The sequence below is a fragment of the Haemaphysalis longicornis genome, unplaced genomic scaffold, assembly GCF_048455015.1.
Source record: "Haemaphysalis longicornis isolate Haplotype H1 unplaced genomic scaffold, Haemaphysalis longicornis Haplotype H1 scaffold_10, whole genome shotgun sequence".
In the NCBI taxonomy this organism is placed as follows: domain Eukaryota; kingdom Metazoa; phylum Arthropoda; class Arachnida; order Ixodida; family Ixodidae; genus Haemaphysalis; species Haemaphysalis longicornis.
This window is the reverse complement of record NW_027526204.1, coordinates 144,687,287-144,702,556: the sequence shown is the minus strand read 5'-3', so window position 1 is coordinate 144,702,556 and position 15,270 is coordinate 144,687,287. Positions and strand designations below refer to the sequence as shown.

Genomic DNA, 15,270 nt, shown 5'->3' with positions numbered 1-15,270 from the left:
CGGGCTCAGTGTTCGAATATTTAAAGGCGTACCGGACAAACTTTCACTTACACGGGACCTCGACCGAAAACGGCAGTGCCGTGACTCGTATAAAGCTGCCGCGGTATGCCGGCGTCGAAACGGCGCCCGTACTTCCTGACAGGAGCGGCGGCAGTCAAGGCGTACACCGTTCATCAAGCAGACCACGGCCGGCCGGAACTCTTCTCAGCGAGGGCGCAGCGGTCCTCTCCCGTGGCGGAGAAGTCGGCCCTTCCTCCACGGAGGAAAGAGATCCGGCGTGGCCGCGTTTCCGACAGGAGTACGCGACGTCGACGTCGTCGAGGAGGCAGGTATCCCGCGGTCGATGACGTCCGCAGCGTCCAGGTGTGCGTGGCGCGTGGACGGAGGGGAGAGGTGCGCCCCCGGGCGGCGGCGGCGGGGCCTTGACAGTGGCTGGTCGCCAGCGAGGGTCAGGGTCATGGCTGGGAAGGGTGCTACTCCTCCCGGCCGCCGCAGCATCCCCGGTCTCTCTGCTCCAGTCTGGCCGCTGGCCTCCGCACAAGTCGCCGCTCCACCGGGACTGCACGCTCCAGCGTCCGCGCCACTACACGCGCTGCCATGAACAGGTGAGAAGCACGCGCATCGGACCCCTGCTGCGCTGGAAGCCACGTCTTGCTTCTGCACTTCGGCTGTGGCTCCGTTTCCAATTTTTTCTTATCTGTAACGACGGCGAAGGAGGCGGACAAGTCACGTCCTCAAGCGGATTCCGGGCCATCGAGGCCGGCTTGCAGCTGGAGCTGCTGTAGCCACAGCGCCGGCTTGCTGGGGACTTTAAAAAATATTGACAGGAAACCTATTTCTCGGAGACGGATACTTGGACTGATATTCAACGTTTCGGAATTTTAACTGTCCGTATCTGTACACACGTTCCCGCAACAGGGGGTTAGACTCACTGGGAAGTAGCTGAGCCACTTCGAGCGGTCTTCTTGGTTCTGTACCATGCCTGGGCGGCAACTTTTTTTGACAAGGACAGATACAAATGTCCATGCAGAGAACCTTATCTTCTCCTGAAATGACCTACGAGCACAAGAGAGGGTCGTTGAGGGATCGGGATAATATGGACACCGGTTGAATGAGCAGTCCTGCCGACAACTTTCTTCCTTCTTCTTTAATCTCCTTCCGCTTCGATTAAAGGCATATAAGGTACCTAGCGGGCAGGATACTTGCAGTAATTCGCTGGGCAATCATTTCACAGCGGGAAAGAACGAATGCGTTGTTTTGCGTTCCGGACCGACCCCTATCCGCTGCCTCCCTGGGTATTGCGGTGACTGCGATCACGCACACCAATCGTGCCTGCATGGCACAAGCCACATGTTACGCTCAGGGAAGGGATGACCGCTACGGGTGCGGCGGCAAACGTATTCCAATTCACAGTTGTGGGAATACACCAGTTGCGAAACACCCCCTCGGAATGTGACACCCAGATTCCCACCTCCTCGCCTGTCTTGGCAACTTTGTATCGGTGCTACGTTTGCCGGCGAAAAAAATTTACCAAATGCAACTGAATTTTTGCAGACTTTTCTACGCCTAATTACACTTCCTTGAACAACAGAAAGCCGCCATTTCGATTCTTTAAATGTTTTAAGTGATTCGTCCCATCCGTTGAATATCATGATTCATCATCTAATATGGCAGCTTAAAACGTAATCACTCGTAATTCCCGAATCACGGGGCAAATCAAAACTCACTATTGATGCATGGGCCATAGGGAGATTTTTGCTGGTATTATACATCTTTAGTAATACTTTTTGGGGTAATAGTTCTCATGTCATTGATTTTTCATAAGGTGGAATAAGTTGACCGACGAGAAGTATCTACCTGGAATTTCTCGCGCTAATTAAGCAGAGGGCAGTAGCGAATAAGTGTTTTATTAGAATCCACCCCCCTTTAAAATGTCCGTTATGTCAATAAGTTCACTTGATTATTCTATTACTTAAATTACTGGCACTATAGTCAACCAGAAGTTCGATTTATCATTTTATAAACAACAAGAACAGAAAAAAAAAGAACGCCCGTTTACAAAATGAAAACTGAGCGTTAGGAATCTTCGCGTTGATCAAACAGTGTCATTTTGTTAACTTGGTCAGAATTTTTTTTCATACGCACTAATATTAAGGTGGCTTGAGGTTCATTAAGAATGTAAAATATCGGCTTTTCTTTCAGCTACTCCACTAACGATACGCACGGTATCTTCAACCGCAATCTACACCAAGCCCACCTTAGTGCCATATCAGGTCAATAACACTCAAGTACTGGGCTTCTGGATCCCCTTCCAAAACTTTCACTGCAACAGTGTTTCGTACACAGCTCAAACAGCGCAACGTTCGTTGATCCCTTAAATCGGCCACTACATTTCCTTAACATAATAGGGGAAAGCCACCCAACGCAAGGAAACACACGTGCTTACATACGTAAGGCCGGGTCAGACTCAAACGTCTAGTCCCCGTCGTACGTTTGCACTTGCCCACAAAGCGCCGATAGCCATCAGCGAACGGGCCCCGCAGCGGTCGTCCACTTTCGTTTTCTTGCGCACGACGTAAGTGCGCTTCGCCGCAAGGCAGCGTCGCTCCTTGCCCGCCTCCGCCCCTAAATCTCCCGATAAATCTTTGCCCGTTGAGAGCCCGAGGTAGATAATGGTCATAAAACCTCCATTCTGCATACCGCAAAGCCCCCTCGTTCCCCGCCGTTTCTCTTTCATTTTCCTCTCGTGTCTGTCTGCCTTTCCAGGTCGGTATGGTGGTTGATAACATTCCACATTCAGTTCTCCCGCCCTCCCCTCCCACCACTGCCGGGGCTATTCTTAAGCACAGAGGAGCGCTAAATGGCGCATGCAGTATTCGCCATTCACCGTGAACAGCCATCACACGGGATCGAAGGCGAGGGGAAATGATAAAAAAAGATTCCCATTAAGGAAATCTCCCTGCCTCCCCTTACGCCATCATACCCGGCAAAATACGTGCGCGCGAGCAAGGAAGACTAATCTACCGGCTACTGGCCATGCTTATTCCCTTTTTCTCGGGTTTTTGTTTTTAATTCTTTGCGCGCACGGAGATACGGGACGTGTGCTACACTGGCCGGAGCAACGCCAGGAATGTTGAGCCGGCTAAGCGAAAACAAGGAATCGGAAGAGAGAGGGATGTGTTGGGAAAGGAAGAGTCCGGTGTTGCGTGTCGAAATTGCTCGGCGGTCCAGGATATCACTGGGGCAATAATTGCGATTGCAAAAGGGCGCATTAAAGCCGGAGAACTGTGCGGCTCCCGTTCCAACCGGGCTACATTCTTTTGACTCCAGACGCCGGCGTTTCGGTGCCTTCTTCCTGCGAACGGTTCTGGCTCGTCGGAAACACGCGCAACTTTATGCATATCTCGGCTTCTTTTTCTTATTTGTAGCTTGGGTGCTTGTTTTTGCGCGCAGTCTTATCTAACTAGCGGATAGCGTTTAGTTTATTAAATTTGCACCGGTCCCCTGAAAGCTTCGAAGCAGAACTTGACGGGTTTGGCAGTCGTGCAGATGACGTTCTTGCGTTTAGGATTAAAAGTAAGTTCATCAATCGGTGGCCGATATTTTTGCGCTAGCTTAGAAAAGGCTGTAGACTCGACTCCCAACCACAGAGATTGTATTTATAGTAATGACCGAGGAGCAATAAGTTTCAAAGCACGTTAAGAATTCATTGTCTAAAGAAGTCTGTAGACCACGTAACCAAACTGTCTTTTGACTCACGTGTAGCTTCAGCCTCACAGTCATGAAATCATTGTAATTGAGTGATTTATAAATGCGAAGCATTTACTTGCGATCGCACCTCTGTGGTTCTTCCTGTCCTTCGGACTGTTATGTTTAACAATGCGCCAAATATTGTCAGTTTGACTTCCTCATCCTCAGTGTATCCACCCTACATATATGAATGTGTCGCCTTGTGACCACAGTGTGCCAATTTAGTCGCTTGAACTTGAATGTTTGTTATTGCGCTTGCGTGCTCTCTCAGTTCGTTTCAATAGTGACATAGAAACCAGCAGCAAACCGACTAATTCTTCAGCGCCACTAATTAACAAAGTTCATTTAAAAAAAAAATAGCTACAGCGCGAATAGAAACAAGAACAGGGAAAGACAATTGGACGAGCGCTGAGAAGATTCCGATGAACTAAAAAATGAAGCTTAACTAATTGTAGTGTTGGGCGAGTTGGCGGTTCATTAAAAACAATGTAGTTCATTAATTAAGGCTCATTCGGCAGCAGATGGGTGCCAAAAGTAAGACTCATTAACTTACTGCCTTAAAGTTGTATCGTTTTGGTTTCTCTCATCTTTTTTCGTATATTTCCGCCATGAGTACGAAATCTCAGTAGCTTTAACGCGCGGCGGAAATTCGCGGATTTTTTTTATACCGAAAGAAATCAAAAGACAATTGGAAGTTGTTTTTAGTTTCCGGACGTACGCAGACATTTCTTGGCAGAAGACGACAAAAACAATTTGCACCTTGATGTATCAGTGGCGAAGGTAACAATAGCTCCGTTTGGGTCATTTAAACATCCCCAGAAGCAGTAGCAGTTAGACTGGCCGTTAATTACACATTAAAATAGAGTCATTATATTATCGCTTTGCAGTTGCATGTACTCCACTCCTGCGACTGTAACACGTTACATTTGTTGCTCCTGTACGGGTGTAAAAGGTACAGGGAGGCAAGAAATTTAATGTTTTTATGCATTGAGCGAACCGAGGCGGCAGACAGTAGCCTTTTCTTCATCGCACCGACTACCACTGTTTACACAGTCCAGTTTTCATCTCATGCCTAACTTCTCAAAACTAGTCCGTCACGCACTGCTTACTAAGTTCAAAATAAAAGCTGCGCCGATTTGTCCAACTGATTTCAAAAAAAGGGGGGAGTTCTGTAGTAAGCCAAGGAGAAAAGAGAACAGAACTGCGTAGAGCGGCGGAGTATGCAATGGCTTTCCAGGCGCCCCGCCTACGCACGCATGCGTTAGGCCTGCTCTAACACGGCCGTGCATACAAATGCAGCGCCAGCACATCTCAGCCGCGTTAATCCGGCAAGTGAAGGAAAAATTCGTAACACAGTGAAAGCCCCGCAGGACGAATTCAGAACAGGTTGTGCGCTGTAAGCCGTCCTCCAGAATCCTTTATCCACTGAAGGAGCCTTTTTTGTTCAATTTGTGCTGTGCTGTCCAGCTAGGAGGTGGTGTGGTGGTGTCGCAGCGAGTCGCATACCTGAAATGCCGACGTATACAACGAACGTCACCGCAACTGTAAAATTGTTCTTGTTTCCTTTGGCAGAAGCGATGTGGACGTTTTGGTAATTTCAAAGCAATTTTAAAAGTCGGAGGAGCGAGGGGACGTCCTTGCGGAATACCATCTTGTCTCACGCACTGGGGGTACTTGATAAGGAGTCGAATATGAAGCGACGTTGCTTGGTTTAAAAATTCGATTTCGATTGAGCTCGGCCACTGCTACCTTCAAGGTCAGATTCCTAGCGCTGAAAATGACAGCCGTGTCCAAACGACCGGTGAAACGCGCATTGCTATCTTGTGCAGGCCATGGGAAAAATTCCTTTATATTTCTTTCCCGTTCGGAGTCTCTCACAAGACAAATTTCTTTTCAACAGTTACGCTTGGAAGAAAGGTTGAAAATGTGCGCACATCCTATAAAAAACAGAACTAACAAACCAACTCAACAATGTCAAAATATTTTTCCGGATTTTTGCGCTTTATGGGGTTTTTTTTTTCGCTGTGTTCTGAGAACACATTTCCTCCTCCACCGGAACAGTTCCTCCTCCGCCGGAGAAATTCCTCCGGCTCTCCCTCTCTTTTAAGCTGCGTTCCATCACCGAAATCTCTAATGACGGAACAGCCAAATTGTCCGCATAAGACACTGAGGTTACACTGGAGGATGAGATCGAAGTAACTGTAAGGAAAATGCACACATTTTCGTGTAGCAGTTGTTATGACATCCTGCCTATCTGAGATGCCATAAGAACTCGAACTTGTACTGCCGGAACCAGGCGTTCTAATGACACGTCTCACCTCTCTGCACTTGTGAACATTTTATCCCTCACTCATTTAACTTTGTTCCTAAAATGTTGGCAATTTTGTTTACGTACACTTGCGGCCAACGCGAATCAGCACCTCTCATTAAATATCATTCATATGGTGAATTTGAAGGCTTGAGTGAACTTATATTATCAGAGTGAACAAAACATATGTGACAATTATTTTTAGTGTTGTATGAACGCAAGCTCACTAACACACACACACACACACACACACAGACACACGCGCGCACACACACACACACACACACACACACACACACACACACACACACACACACACACACACACACACACACACACACACACACATATATATATATATATATATATATATATATATATATATATATTTTTTTTTTTTTTCTTATTAAGGCTTACGTGCTGGCCTAAGTGATGTAGTTATACATAAATTATGTTACTTTCCTAGAAATTCGTAACCCACGTGCCTTTGATATCCGTAAGACATGCCTTGCGCTTATACCACTGCGTTGCGCTTATATCAATGGAAATACCCGCGGGTCTTCATATTTGCATATAGAAGTGCGCAAAGTGCTCCGTAAATACAAACTTCTTAGCAATGCACTTCTGCTTAACGGTAAAGCCGACTTTAAAAAGGCTTTGTGTATAACAGGTAATCCCACTGGTCTTGAATCGGTGGGCTTAACAACAAACTTCAGTGGCTTGATCATTTTGTAATAGACTTTTGTGTACTGCAGTGAAGTCAACTTATAAGAGAAAAACAATTTGATTTAAATACTGCGTTTAGAAAACACGAAATAAAAGCAGAACAATGAGAAGGGACCAAGAAAGACACTCATTTAAAGTTTAAACACATTAAATAGGCCACGTAAGAGAGTCTCAGACGATTCTGAAGAAGTGCGATGCACGCGGCACGCGCGCGCTAGGTCGACTACCTCTTGCAGTGTCTGCAGCAAGACGGCGTCAAACCGGGCGGCAGTACGAGGGTCCGACAAGCACAAAGACGCGAGAAAACGGGCCAACCACGACATCACAAATCAAACCAATTCCTTCCTTCCCGAACTCACTCCAGCAACCTCCTCAAGATTTGTTCGTGCTCCTTCAAACCTGCTTTACTTGGGTAAGGCAGCCGCTCGCGGCCACGCACGGAGAACTTGTTGCCGTAATCGTGGTGGATAATCTAATTATACCCCAAGACCGCTTCAAAGGCATCAAAGTTCAGCCTCGTGCTCTATATGGAACTACTTGACGTGAATCCAGCAGACTCACTGTACCGCCTGCCGAGATTCAAGACTGCCTTGAGCACAGTTTCCATCTTGGTGGATAATCCAATTAGCCCGTGGTCTGCCTCAGGAGTTCATCCTCTTCTATGCTCAGCCGAACTCTATGCGCGACTCAGCCGGACGGCCGCTACATCGACTGCGTCCAATTACATCACCGGGGGTGGGAGGGGTTCTACCGGAACTTGTTCGCGTCGCGACCCTTACAGCGACAGGTTCAAGGCGAAGGCCTGCGTTCGGTCGTATCCGTCGGCGACGCTGGGGCCGAAGAAGGAAACGAGCGTCCCCGCTTCTCCTCCGCGATCGAACATGTGTGTTCGGGGCCGTCATTACAGTGGGAACGCGGAGACGAGGAAGAGGAATCGGAGGAGGGGGCGGGTCACCAGAAAATGCGGCCGCGAGCAACGAAATCGCCAGTTGCCCAACGCTACAGCCGACCCGTCGGATATAGACGGCGGAGGAACGCCGTCACCTTCGAGATCATAGTAGACCGAGCAGGCCTAACTTCTCACCCCCGCACTGTTCAAATTTGGAACCGCAAACTGCGTAATGATAATTACAGGTCGCGTTTAAGGCCATTATTGACCCACACGGACGTCATTGGGTGTGATACTGCCGGCGGACATCATAAATGCCCGGGCATGTGCTAACATGGAAAGTGACCTTTCCTGGAGCACAGTGGAAACGCTTTCACTCATGCGTTCAGTCATTTATAACGAATCGGGCCTTGTATTAGGGTCTTTGTTTTTTATTCTCTTCGATTTATTCATCTCAGCTTCCCCGCAGCAACGGACACGCCGAATCCTTCTTTGGAACGGGTTCCGGTATTTTTCCCAGAAAACGGTGTGTCGTTTATCACCCGAACGTAAAAGGGTAATAACGTGCGCGGAAAATTTCTCCCTTGCATTCTTCCTTCCTTCTTTCGACATAGTAGCATGCCTGTGTAGTTGATTCGTTGTCTCCACCTCTTCTAACGTTTTTCTTTTTCTTTTCGTTCCGTTACGCCGCTTTCACGATTGTAGCCATCCACAGCGGTTTGATGAAAGGGTTTCGCCGCTGTGTAAACGGTTCCTCCCCCCGTAATCGAAGCAGCACGTGAAATAGCTTAGCGCGTGCGCATTGTACACTATGTGCAACAGGTCGGCCGTCTCATAACTCATCCCTCTAAAGATGCCGCTTCCTTTCTTAGCCGTCGTCTTCATGGAGGAGCGAGGCTTTTCCGCGAGGTCGGCCGAGAAAATGGTCCCCGTGACGTAACCGCGCGTAATTGTCCCGACATCGGCACAAGCGGCGCCGCTGCTTGTCTCAGAAAACGAGCGGTCTTCCCCATAAATCAGACGCGGTGGCGCGAGACACCCGTCAATTTAGCGGCGCGCTGTCCAGACGCGCGCAATTATACCGTCGGCCGACCTACCTGGTGGACCGTACGACGACGGCGGGAGAACCGTTCTCGCGGCGAGGAGGGTGACCCGATTGCGCATGCGACGACGAACGATCACGTGTCTTCACGTTTACCGTACACGACGTCGCCTTGGCGGTGGCGTAGCCCTGTAGCTCGTCGTCGGGGCGCCGGTAAACGCTTTTATCTTCCCGTTGTGCACGGAGGATAGCGTGCGCTCCTGCTCTTCAGGTTCCGGGTTCGCTTGCTAACCCGGGAGGAGCACTTATGATGGAAGAGAAATGCGAAAAAGTCAAAATGCTTGGGCTGATTTATTCGGTCTTCATTCAAGCTTTCTTCAATACTATTCTCTGCCAATATGCGTGCTCGTGTGTCCGAAAGAAACTGGAGCTTTGTTTATTCTTTTTATCAATATGGCATTGATCAATATCACTTTCATTGGGAAGGAAATGACCTATTTTTGGTGTAAATGGCAGTGGGGCTTCATCAATGACAGCAGTATATCACTTATACACGAATTTAGTGTTGAAGTGATGGGGAGTTTAAGGCAATCAGGCAAGCACGAATGAAGACAAACCCAGTTTATAAACGCCGACACGAGGTTTTTATATTTTCTGTTGGCGTCGTTGAAATGAATTTTGTACATAAGAGCAAGCGGAAACGTCAGTTTCTGGAGGGGACAGTGCAGTTGATGCGCCACTTCCATGCACAGTGATTTGTCGACTAGCATTATTGTTCGACCTGTACTCAGGATAACGTACTTTGAGCTGGACTGCTATCCTTTCCGAATGAAGACAAGAGCCCTTTCCCAATGATTGGTAAAAAAATCGCGGTTACAACCCTTGTTTCATTTCCTGGCGGTCTGTACCATGGTCTTCTTTGCGGCGGCTTCAGCTACGTCAACTTCCCGTGAGGTGGAAAATAAGCGCCTGCCTCGTTTGTCCTGCGACACGGAGGTGTACGAACGTGCCAACGGCCAAAATCCTTTCAACGTTTATTGGCGACAGGTGCAGGCATGCTCGCCTTGTATGGACACAAGCACACTCGTCCCTGCCGGAAAGAGTGAGAGAGAGAATGAACTTTAATTAAATCAAGGAAATGCTTCATAGAGGCGTGGAAAGCTCCGTGGAAAGGTGGATGTTAGGGGGGCCTAGGGTAGACTTGTCGCAGCCGCCTACTATGTGTCTGAGAGTCCCAGGTTCTCCAAAGAAGTGGTAAAGTGGAGAAAAGCGTGTCAGGTCAAAGAGTCACGTCTGGTGGGATGTGGGAAGGTGTTGACCTGCAGGGCACGCAATAATCTTTCCTGATCCCTCGGTAGCGATTTGTGTGGTGAAGAGTAGGTTTTACGGGGCAGCCTATAGTGCTGCGTGATTTCCTGGAAGGTGACAAGAGGTTGCATGCGCTCGGGCTCGGCTTCGGCTTCATCAGCGCTGGCTGGGCGGTTCAAATCTCGAGCCACGAGGTTGGCGATCTCGTTCCTGGGGATGCCGCTGTGAGCTGGTGCCCATACAATTTTGACTAGTCTCGTTGGTGGTCTCTGATTGATTAGTCGAAGTGTTGTGACGTGCAAGCAGGCGTGCCGCAACTTTGTCTGCCGGGGTATGACCTGGCTAACGAGGCAGCCCTAGATTTCGGCAACCAAGCTGACCTCAACGGAGACATCGGGCCAACGTTCACGGGGAGCAGAGGCATCCTGGTCACATACAGGGAGATTACTCACCACTACAGGCTGAGCCGCCTCAAGTACCCTGCACGTCACTCTTCCCTCCACAGATGACAGTCGGTTGCGTGGAGACGAATGCAGTCAAACAGCTTCCCCTACCCCGTTCTCTACAACCGATATTTCCCAGACACATATTCCGACAGATGCAAGTGGTGTGCAGAAAAAGCCGCCCTACCGCACATCATATGGGGATGCCCAAAGAAACCTCACCCACGTAATCGAGCATTAAACATCAGGACTCAAGAGGAATGGGATGCCGCCTTGCTTAGCTCTCACACCGACTCACAGCAATTACTCGTCCAACTGGCGGAAGATGCCGCTAGGGCCCACGTAGAACCACTTCATCAGGTTTCGGCACTCTTTTCTGTCATTGTTGTATGCCGCTGACAGAGGGCATTAGTAGAACCGCGTCATGTGACATTTGTTTATCCTGGAAGACCCACGGGCGCTGACATTTTGGTGCCTCTGTGTCACCGCGCGCGCGCTCTTCGATAAGTCGTGATTGTCGGAGCGCAGTGCGGCTGTATGACGCGTTGAGACCGAGTGAGTTTTTAAGCCTCCCAGTCAGAGTAGCGATGAAGTGCTGCTCTGTACCGGGCTGTTTCAGCCGGCGGGAAGGTGGAAAACGCCTGCATCGTTTCCCGCTGGGAAAACACCACAGTGGCCTAGCTTAACCTATACATACTTAAAAAGCTTAGCTTAATTAGTGGCTCTAACGTAACACAGAGCCACTAAATAAGCTACGCTAGTGTCACCGACCCTGACCGTAACGCATCGGCGCGCTGTCTCTAAGTCACCGAAAAGTAAACACAGCTGTCTTGGTTGCAAGGCAGCACCCGGACCAATTCCGCCCGTCAATGTCAGCCGCAGTAAGGCGCATAAAGCTGGCCGCCCTGGCGTCAGGCACCAAAACGGCCGCTGCCGTGCGTCAGTGGCGTTACTCTTAAGCGTAGCTTATTTAGTGGTTCTAGGCCCACGGGCTCATGCATGGTCGCCATCTAACGGGAAAGGCCAGGTGACTCTCGCCCTCTTCCTTATGCCAGTTTGGGCTTAAATAAAGTTCCTTCTCTCTCTTTCTCTCTCACCCCTTTTTGTGTCACAGGTGGCTCCTGCTGCTGCTGATAGCGGAGGTGGTGGTCGTGCGGTGGGTGCACACCAGCCGCTCGTCGGACGCACGCATGCTCAAGGACATGGCGCAGAAGGCCATGAAGAACCTCCACGCACAACAAAAGAGGGCCGTGCCACACCACCCCAAGGGTACGTGCACGCGGCTGTCCAGGCTAACTGGGCCACCGCTTTCGGCCTGTTTGTCCTACCTAAACTGCCCGTCTCCTCGTGTGGTGCTTAAGACTATCCTTCAAACTTGTAGAACTGCCTCGAGGCTTACAGTATCTACCGGGAAAGTACTTCCTCGAAAAATTCGTTTAGGCTGCCGAAACCTTCATTATTTTTCGCTGAGACAATCTGCGCGCGAGGCAACCTCTACAGTTTCCTTAACAGCCCGGTATCTCCCCTCTGAAAGGTCTCACACAACAAAATTGCGGCCGCAAGAATGAACAGATCTCATTCTAGCTCCACCAAAAACTTTGTTCGTCCGTCCATTCGTCTGAAAAGAGCACCTACGTGAAAAAATTCCCGGCCCATCTCCACTAACGTGAAACATGGGCAGGGGCGAAGCAGGCATGCAGTGTATAAGTGCATTCTTGGCATCTTGGCGTTTTTGCCAACGCAGACAAAACCATTGGGAGGGAGGGGTATACAGCTTTGCTGCAAAAGTCTTTTGACTTTGAAGCACGAAGCTCTCTAGCGCGAGGCGCAAACAAATTTCCCGGAGTTTTAGTACCGTGACTACATGAGACGAACGACGATTACGAGGACAGGAGATGCCAACAGCCCAAGCCCATTAGGGGCTTCGCTCCTAAAGCGGCAACCACATGGAGCAATTTGCTCGCGTGAAACGGACGTGGGAGAGGGCCAAATTCAAGAAAGAAAGAGCTAATTTGACCAATTAGCTAATTTTTAGCTAACAAACCAATCTGGCAGATTCTGTGTGACGGAGGAGGGGGGGGGGGTAAATTGCGCTCTCCAACGTTTTTTCCCGTAGCCGCCAGGAGACGCCGACTGCCTCCAGACGCGAGCAAGGCGCTCCATGTGGTTGCCGCTTTAAAGTCTCCTTAGCCCAACTTTCTACTTGTCCATTCACATCAAGCGCTCTTTCCAGCAAGTGTTCCGCCCGTTAGGCAATGCCGGCGTGAAGAGACTAAGCTGCTTCACCAAATGTCCTGAAACGAGTGTTCCTCGCCAACCCCATTAGCCCACACCCGTGTTCAACCACCTGCCAACCGCTCACCAGTCTCCTTCTGGCGTCTTGCTACGGGAACGCAGGCAACTCGTTGAAGGGCCACAAGGGAGGCTGCCCCAGGGCTTCCATGATGCACATGGTCAGTAGGGCGTCGACGGCCAAGTCGCGACGGAAGGCACGTGCGGCCAGACTCTTCGAGGAGACCACCAGGCTGCTCATACCACGGTGAGGGCGAACTCTCTTAACCCCTGGTTAGCGGGAAGCTTTCAACTTATTAGTGAGCCGGTTAATCGAAAAATAACAATATTTCTCTTCTAATGGTCGAAAGGCCCGCCGGTCATCGACCGCCCAGATACTTCCGGATTGAGAAGACGTCCCTTTGCAGGGGTCTGGAAATAAACGTTATGGGTCTAGCAATAATTTTTTAGTGAAAATAGTGTTTATTCCGTCTACTTCTCCGTTCTCCGTGCTAGCACAAAAAAATCAAAGGGGTCTGAGCATAAGGAGCGTTTTTTTTTAAGGAGCGAGACTCAAAAACATGTGTTTTTGAGTCTGGCGTGCGTTTTTGCTAAAAGCTTTGCACATGCGTGGTGGTCGGTTGATCATATAGAATGTATCATTCTTCTAATATACGTTCAATTGCTAGTCCAGCCAGTGTGTTGTCCTTTCTTTGCCTCGTGTCTTCGCGCTTTTTCTCTGGCTTTTTCAAAACGTTAAATGGCACCGCTGATACTTTTGCAATGCGAAGAATGGTTGGCAGAATGTGGGATGGGCGTGCCAGAAACGCTGTGTTGCGGATTTACAAAGCTGGAGCAAAGAGTTCCCATCTGGCTGGGCCTCAAGCTCGTGAGGGAGGTGGATGAGATGCTCACGCACTCTTAATGTTCAACCAATAAATATCCCATTATTTTTTATTATCGGCTTTGCGTTGTTTAACTCACAGTTTGTTACGAATAAACCTGCTCGCAATTTGTTACGTATCACCCTGCGCTTTTTTACCTATATCGCCGTCACAGTCAACTTCGCTTACAAAATTGGCTAAAGAAATGGCGCAGAGGACGCCGCACCACTGACAGCACTTCTGTTGACGCGTAACTTATATGGGCAACCTGGACCAGACGGCTCAAAGCAACAATTAAAACACCCTTGAATTGAACCGATTATGTTTACAAACAGCGCGTGCAATCTGTTCGGCGAAATCTTCAAAATATAGGCACGCATCAATATCAAAAGTGACCTTCTATAGGTAGTATTCACTGGCGAGGCACGCATGCAGGAAACCGTGTGAGTGGGACGTCACTGCTTACGTTGGGCCCCACGGGATGGTGGTACTTGTCTGCGCTAAGCACATGATGTGCGTCGGACGTCCTAAACTATGCCCCACCGTACGCAAAGTAATTCCTCGAATCCAATGAGAGTGCGATTAATAACATCTCTGTAAACACCACCGCTGAGAATCGGGTTGAAACGGAGCAGTTCGACGCACGCCGGCGTTTTTTTTTTTTTTTTTTTTTTGTCTTTGGAGTGGGGCGTAGCGACACAAGCTGCGCCATATCCGTCGCGCAATTCGGCCATGTTCGTGGCCGTTTCCATTGTTGCCAAGTGAAGACAATGAGAACTAAACTTTTCAGGGAACACCACATATAGACAATTGCTCCTTCCCCGCAGGATTCCGGGTGGTCTGAACGGCCTGCAGTCCTTGCAGACCCTGGTGCCAGGCGACGCACTCTTGGGCGTGGCCCAGAGGGAGTGCACAGTGGACGTGGGCGCCGGGTGTGACCCGAGCTCGCCGTACCGCCGTTCCAACGGCGCCTGCAACAACCTGGCCAACCCGCGCTGGGGAATGGCCGGCATCTGCATGTCCAGGTTGCTTACCCCAGCCTACCAGGACGGTGAGGCCAACGCACTCGTTTGATTCCATCAAATTAGAAATCAGCGTACAAAAAAGGACACAGGCAAGCTTGTTGCCGTCGTTTGCTCCTACTTGTCAGGAAGGAGAACGACATAAAGGTGCATTCGTTATTGTTTGCTTGTTGTCGTTCTTGATTTTCGCCGCATTCCGGTCGTTTCTCCGTTGACATGCACGGGTAATTATTGTAGCGAAGCTCACTTGTTTTTAACCACTAGCCCCGCATCGGTTATAGACCTTGTCTGGACCCGAAATTGACCCCACGAGTGGTCGCCTTGGGGTTGTTAGAAAGCTTGTTCAGCAGAACTATCTCTCTTAAGACAGAGTCCAACGTGCACCGGTTTCTGTTGAGCAGATAGAAACACTCGTTTTACTGAGGCTTATACCCGCGTTGTCGCACGACGCAAGTTATAAGCCATTTAATACAAAATAGGATTTTCTATTAAGATTACTGACACGAATATTCCTGTGTCCGTTTCAAAATAATTTCGTTATTGCTTGTCCTACTTGTGCATCAACCATGCGACGATCCTTGTGTATTTTTGCATTATAGCGTTTTTAACAACTTGTATAAATAAGAC

General features: G+C 49.3%; 1 protein-coding gene across 1 annotated transcript in view; it reads left to right on the top strand.

Annotated features, from left to right (window-relative positions):
* Positions 1 to 467: 467 nt before the first annotated feature.
* Positions 468 to 15,270, top strand: part of LOC144159571 (salivary peroxidase/catechol oxidase-like) — a 39,444-nt gene continuing 24,641 nt past the window's right edge. Inside the window, exons 1-4 of the mRNA XM_077691145.1 lie at positions 468 to 605; positions 11,581 to 11,735; positions 12,864 to 13,005; positions 14,449 to 14,672. Coding sequence (XP_077547271.1) covers positions 598 to 605; positions 11,581 to 11,735; positions 12,864 to 13,005; positions 14,449 to 14,672 — 529 coding nt within the window. The 5' untranslated portion in view covers positions 468 to 597. The remainder of the gene's footprint in view (positions 606 to 11,580; positions 11,736 to 12,863; positions 13,006 to 14,448; positions 14,673 to 15,270) is intronic.